The sequence below is a fragment of the Sorghum bicolor genome, chromosome 4 (genome assembly GCF_000003195.3).
Source record: "Sorghum bicolor cultivar BTx623 chromosome 4, Sorghum_bicolor_NCBIv3, whole genome shotgun sequence".
Taxonomy (NCBI): domain Eukaryota; kingdom Viridiplantae; phylum Streptophyta; class Magnoliopsida; order Poales; family Poaceae; genus Sorghum; species Sorghum bicolor.
In genome coordinates, this window is record NC_012873.2 from 16,794,470 (window position 1) to 16,801,508 (window position 7,039).

Here is a 7,039-nt window from a genome sequence, read left to right on the forward strand (position 1 = left end):
TAACTTTTGCGATGTTGCAATACTTACCATTTGAGATGGTGCAACACATAATTTTGGATGATATACCACATAATTTTTATGTTGCAATACATGTTTATTCGATGTTGCAGTATGTATTTTTTTGATGTTGCAATACATATTTTTTCGATGTTGCTGTATATATTTTTCGATGTTGCACTACATATTTTTGCGATGTTCGTGGGGGAACTGGGTGTAGCGGGGGATAGGGGACGGGGGCGTGGTGGGGAACAAGAATAAGGGCGCGGTGGGGAACAAAGTCAAAAGCGCAGGTGGAGGAACAGACACGGTGAGGTGAAGGATCGAGATGCAGTGAGGAAACACTACCTGGGACGTGCGTTTGGATGTTACCTGTGTCCTTTTTTTTATTTTCTCCATGTGGTGCGGCCCGTGCGGGTGGGGATTCGGCGTCCGGAGGTGCTACTGGCACCGAACGTCCAGGCAGTACCGTAAAATATACGTACAATATTTAAAGTTTTAAATAAATTTATTAAAAAACTAGACTTAAAGATCTTTCCAATGATAAGATAATAATTATGTACTATAAATATTAATACCAAAGAGTCACTAGAACTCGGTTACGCTCTCTTGAGCAACAAAAACTAAAGTTTCCACTAGTGAACACTCATTATCTGCTTCAGGTAAGCACGTTACAAACTGAGTACAACTCTTGAAGCCGCCCCATAAAATAACTCCATCGGAGGTGTTGGCAAAAACCATAAGAGTATTAGTCTCCAAAATGCAGCACGCTCTCCACCAAAATGCTCTTGATGTAGGCATCATGCCCTTGACACATCGGCAAGTAACTTAAATGGCCTTAATGTAGACACATCATACCCTTTAATTGATACATGATTAATAGAACATTATCATATTATTACTGATACTAACTTAGTGGATGCCAAATATAGCTGTTAAATTTTACAGAAAGGGCAAAACATAAATATATACAATGAACTTATCTGTCGAATCTGTCAGCCATTCAACAATGTTTTTTTCTCACAACAAATCAGCGAATAGTACTTTCAGCCGTGGCTTATCAGCCAAGCGAACATATGTTTGCTAGTTAAATATAAATTAAAGATAACACAGAGATCATAGATTTTACTACTTTTTTACAAGACAAAATAAACTTCATCAGAGGTACCACAATGATATGAAGTTTTTTTATTATTCTGAAATCTGTAAACGCTGCCAAACAGCTGATAACCATCCAAGACAGGAAAGAATCAAGATAACTACACTATTGATAAATACAGGTGTGAATGAGAAAACCTGAATTCATGTGCCAAAAACGTCAAAGCCCACATGGGGGAAACAAATGTATACAAACACCCTCTCAAAGGCTCCTCTCGACAAAATCCCAGATCCTCTCCTCCATGTAGATCCGGTCACCAAGCCGTCGTGGCATGTGCCTCTCGTCAGGGAAAAGGAGGATTTCATAGGGCTTGCCATCTGCCATCAGCGAGTTGACGAGCCTTGCCGTGTGCCTGAAATGCACGTTCTCGTCAATCATCCCATGGATGAGGAGCAGCTTCCCTCTCAGGTTCTTCGTGTGGTGCATAATTGACCCATACTCGTAAGCATCCGGGTGCTCCGCAGGCAGACCCAAGTACTTCTCTGTGTAAAAGGTGTCGTACCCATCCCAAGCTGTCACCGGAGCGCCAGACACTGCACAACAGAACGTGTCTGGAAACCTTGTGAGGCACATTGCTGAGAGAAATCCTCCGTAGCTCCAGCCATAGATACCAATATGGCCAGGTTTTGCAAGGCCCTTCTTTATTAACCACTCAGCCCCTGCTAATTGATCTTCAGCATCAATGCGACCAATGTTGTACTTCAGTTGTCCCTCAAAATGCAGGCCTCGCCTTGCCGATCCTCGATTATCCATCTGCAAGAAAAACAGAGTCAGTTAGTAAATACTCAACAAAAATGTTGTCATGAATTCAGCATACATCCAACTAAATGCCAGAAGTCATATTATATTATATGTACCTAAAGATGAAGATACAAATGACTATACTTGCATTACAGCTGCAAACATTTTTTTTTCCTTAAACAGCTTCACTGACAGTTGTGCACATACAGCTTGCAAAAGTAGGAAAGGAGAAAATTTAGATTACATTTGTTTCATACCCAACTGATAGACATCTGAGTATATATATGTTCTTATTTGTATAGGTACCTACTTTCAGTTAATGCAAAAATTGGTTATTCCACATATGTGACTTAGAACTGGGGGATCGGCAGCAAGGGATGATGTGGAAATTGCATCTCATGAATTAAAATCTTATCAATTCAGTAGAACATTACATATCTAGTCAAGAAAAAAAATCAAGGAAATTATACTAATTGAGGAGGTGGCATTTATCAACTCCTTAATAGCTGGCAATTTGCTTTGGAAGTTTGGAATGTCACTTGACTCAACTACAACTCTTAACAACTCTGTTAAAGTATGTATTGCCATGCAATTCTCATAGGTGAACTTATATATTAATATAAAACAAATGCACGATCACCAAAAGTAAAATTATGCCCAACTACCAAAAGAAACAAGAATATAATATTTTACCTTCCAAACTAATATACCCTTACTTCGTAGATATTGAGCTCTCATGTCAACTGTACACATCCATGAATCACTAACAAGCTGGACACTGGGGCCACCATAAACATTAATCAGTGTTTTGTAGGGAGGTGGCCCATATTTTCTCTCATCAGGAAGGTAGAGAGCGCCATATAAATTGGTCCCATCCTTTGCTGTAATTTCAACTATCTCTGGAGACAGCTGCTGGAACTTTTTAAGTGGCGGAACTGTCAATGGCTGCTCAAACAGGGGCATAATTACACTTCCATCAAGCAAAGAGCACAGCAAGATCACAGGTGGAGACTTTATTGTGTCGTACACATCAATAAACTTTAGCAACTGGTGATCGAGAATTACTGAATGCCGGCCAGTTCCACGAGTCAGCCTTTTAGGGGTTTGCAAGGGAAGGCTCCAATCTGGAAACAGATTAGTGTGGTAGAGATTTGTCTCCAATGGTCCATCCAACGTGCCAGTGAAATATATAAGTCCATTACTCTCATTGACACCAGCAATGTGCTCGACCATCCAATCACCTTGTGTGAGAGGTCCTAAGCATGCTCCATCATTGCCATGAACATATAAGTGCCTGAATCCTGTTTTTTCACTGGCCCAAATAAAGCCACCTGGATGTTTACTATTCACTCCTTTGTCTAGTGGAGTGAAGCAATCATGCAATGTGATCCATATATCATGCTGCTCTTCTAGTAAGACTTCTCTTTTACCTGTAGTAATATCAAACTTCAGTAATTTAAGTTTCGTATGAGATCTGTTGAGAACTTGAACAGCAAGAGCACTATTATGCATCCAGTTGACTCTAGCTAAATATTCTTCATCACTGTGGGGACCATCTGGATCTCCACAAAGGAGATCCATCCAAGTTACTTCCCCTCCATGGGAAGGAACAACACCAAGTCGCACTTTAACATTAGCTGCTCCTGCGAAAGGGTACGCATGGTCTTCTTGAGCATCTGGACCAACAGAACTTTTGCCCTGATGCATAATTCTATACAATGGAATCTCAGTTGAGTCCACTTCAGTAAATGCAAGGTGCTTGCTGTCAGGAGACCACCAAAATCCCATCTTCCTTTCCATCTCTTCCTAACATGAGATAAATGCAAATATTAGCTACTAGCCAACACAATTTTGAAACAAATGCTGATGGATCATCATGGGCACCTGTGCAATATACTCAGCGAGCCCGTGGACCTGAAAAGATTAAAAAAAACAAAGATATCAACTTCTAAAGCAGCAAGAACAATAACATATAACATGAACTTTTATATACCACTAACAACTAAAATAAACAACTCATCTGTTGTTTTAGCAGTTATATGAATGGACTGGCATAAGAACATGCATGTTGCATAGGATAGGTATGTTTAATAAAGAAAATACATTATTGTGGAAGGATGATATAAGCCTATTTAACAGCTTATATCATATACAACAACTTATTCGTTCATTACATACGTGGTTACAAGTTCAGCTCCTAAAAACCTAGAATACCCTCAAAGGCTGTTGTGTCCTTGTAAAATCTTCAAAACTTATCTAAGCACTACAAGACAAAAGACACATGCGCACACGCTAGGATCTGCTTCCCTGTGAACAGAAAGCTAAAGCTATAAGAAAAAAAGACCAGCTCTCTGGTTCCAGATTAAGCTTATTTCAATGGCTAACTAAGATTAAACAGGATCAAATAGACCTGTGACAGTCAGCACCAGTACCACAGTTTGCTGGATGGTTTAATTCCAAAATACTACCTAGAGATTGACACAATGCATTATGCATGTTACGATAAATATCAAAATAAAATTGCAGTTTGAAGCAAGTCACATTGGACATGCTAAGAAAGCACTCTGATGCTTCTAAGAAGTCAACACGATATGTTATTTTGCAAAATGCTGGCTAACACTAGATAATTTTTAATAACATTGTTCTATTATGATACTGTAAGGACTTACCTTCCTACTTTCTCTTGCACCAAAAGTTAATTGCCTAGTTTCTCCACTGGAAAACCCCAAGGTATGCAGCTCGTCATCCCTAACGTATGCAATCATGCTCCCATTTGGAGATAGATATGGGTCAATTATCGGAGATGTGGGAGAACTTTGTAGTTTCAGCACTGGTTCGGAGCCAGATAAATCCTGGAAGTAAACCTGTTGATGGAGAAAGTACAGTCAAATATTACTCTGATGAAACAGCATATCTACCTGATTTCCAGAAATAGCTAACACAGTTTCAGCATCATAATTTCCCGGAAACAAGCACATTAACACTAAACTAACCACAGTAACACATATTCCAAATTTGGTTTTCCTAAAATCAGAAAAGAAATAGTTAATAGCATCAGCAGACAGGAGTTACCACATATAACTAAGGAAAGTATTGCAAAAAAACTGAATTAATAACAACATGGGTGCTCAAGAAAGATTAACCAAAGAAAGTGAATGCGGTTGTTATCATAAACCATAATGATAGTTTAATATTTACATTGTGACAGTGTAGACATACCTTAAATCAAAATGTACTGAGCAATTTAAATTCCAATTGAAATTTAAGTCTAAAATGGCATATGGAATTTTTCAAAGGGTTCAGATTTTGTGCTACAGTATGCCCTGTGCTAAATCTGTGGTACATGCTCGCATGTGCTAAATCGGCTCAACGAAACTGACTGCAGGCTTCCGTTTAATCCGCACAGAAAAAAGAGAGAGCTTTGAACCTAAGGTGCTGTTTGGTTCCTACAACAGTAACGCAAATGGAATGAAATTTTCAAATGGTATGTCCTGCCATAAAAGTCCACAGCTTTAATTCCATTCCATTTGTGTTACCAGTGCTACAACCAAACAGCACCTAAGTGTATGAACCCGATAAAGTGTGATTTGTGATGAAAGTTCAACTATCATCTTGAAAAGCATCTTGCCACATCATAATCCCCTCCATTGAAATAGTAAGGTATAATTTATTTCAACCTGCTCAATCCAATGGATGTTCAAAAACAATTTTCTATTGCAAAAAGCAAATACACAATCAAGTAGTCTAGTGCAAATAGGCCTTGTTTAGTTCTGAAATTTTTTTGGTTTTGGGTACTGTAGCATTTTCGTTTTTTTGGGTAAATATTGTCTAATCATAGACTTATCTAGGTTCAAAAGATTAATCTCGCGATTTACATGCAAATTGTGCAATTAGTTTTTGTATTCGTTATATTTAATACTCCACGCATGTGCTGCAAGATTCGATGTGACGGGGAATCTTGAAAAGTTTTTGGTTTTTGCAGTGAACTAAACAAGGCCATGCAATCGATCAAGCAGATTTGTTCCAGTAAATTGACACGAGAGAGAACTTTAATTTAGTTATTACCCCGGATGGGAGTGGCACGACAATGCCAGCGCGAGAGGAGGATTCACCGGAATGGCGAGCGCGCCACTCGTAGCGAGTGACCCCGAGGCCGCGCTCCCGTGCTCGCTCACGCCGCAGGCGCTCCTCGGCGGAGAGATTCCCCTCCTCGAGCCCGCCACCGTCGGGGGGGCCGAAGAGCAGCTCCTGGCAGCGCTGCGCGGTGTCGAAGGTGAACACCTTCCGGTGGAGCGTGCCGTCGGGGCTGTACAGGTAGGCAACCCGGCGGTCGTCGGGGCTGAAGCTGAGCACCGAAGGCGCCCCGTAGCCCGGCAGCGGGTGCTGCACGATCTCCTCGACCGCCATGCCAAAGCAGTCGGCGCTCGCCGCCGCGGAGTCCACACCCCGGGCGCTGTCACCGGCCGCAACGGCATCCGCGAGCGGCATCTTGGTCCTGGACTCCAGGCGAGGCTTCTTGCGGTTGTGGTGATCCGAGCTCTCCGCCCCCGCCTCGTCAACCGATCGCATCGACCGCAAGGCCGCCGCCGGGAGGCCCCTCCTCCTTCTCGGGGCCTATCCCTCGCCGTGGAAGTGGAACAAGAAAGCCGGGATCTTTCCGGCTGGGAAAGGAAAGAGAAGAGATCGGAAGCCGCCGCTCTGGGATGGGACGGGATGACGTTGGGGGTTTGGTTGTTGACTGTTCCAAGGACGATTTGGAAGTTTGGCCTTGTTTAGTTCACCCCAAAAAGCAAAAAGTTTTCAAGATTCCCCATCACATCGAATCTTGTGGCACATGCATGAAGCATTAAATATAAACGAAAGCAAAAACTAATTACACAGTTGAGCTGGAAATCGCGAAACGAATATTTTGATCCTAGTTAGTCTATAATTGGATAATATTTGTCACAAACAAACGAAAGTGGTACAGTACCAAAATCCAAAATCTTTTCGGAACTAAACAAGACCTTTGTTAAAGATTTAGGCTAGGGCCTTGTTTAGTTCCGAAAAGATTTCGGATTTCGGTATTGTAGCATTTTCGTTTGTTTGTGACAAATATTATTCAATTATAGACTAACTAGGATTAAAAGATTCGTCTCGCGA

The 7,039-nt window shown here is 41.3% G+C and overlaps 1 protein-coding gene across 1 annotated transcript; it reads right to left on the reverse strand.

Moving 5' to 3' along the window:
- On the reverse strand, window positions 1,163-6,636 carry LOC8077755 (dipeptidyl aminopeptidase 4). The gene is made up of 5 exons (XM_002453682.2): window positions 5,963-6,636; window positions 4,567-4,761; window positions 3,782-3,811; window positions 2,591-3,703; window positions 1,163-1,909 (listed from the first exon to the last, which is right to left on the reverse strand). The coding sequence occupies exons 1-5, from the start codon at window positions 6,464-6,466 to the stop codon at window positions 1,358-1,360; spliced, it is 2,394 nt and encodes a 797-aa protein (XP_002453727.2). The 5' UTR covers window positions 6,467-6,636; the 3' UTR covers window positions 1,163-1,357.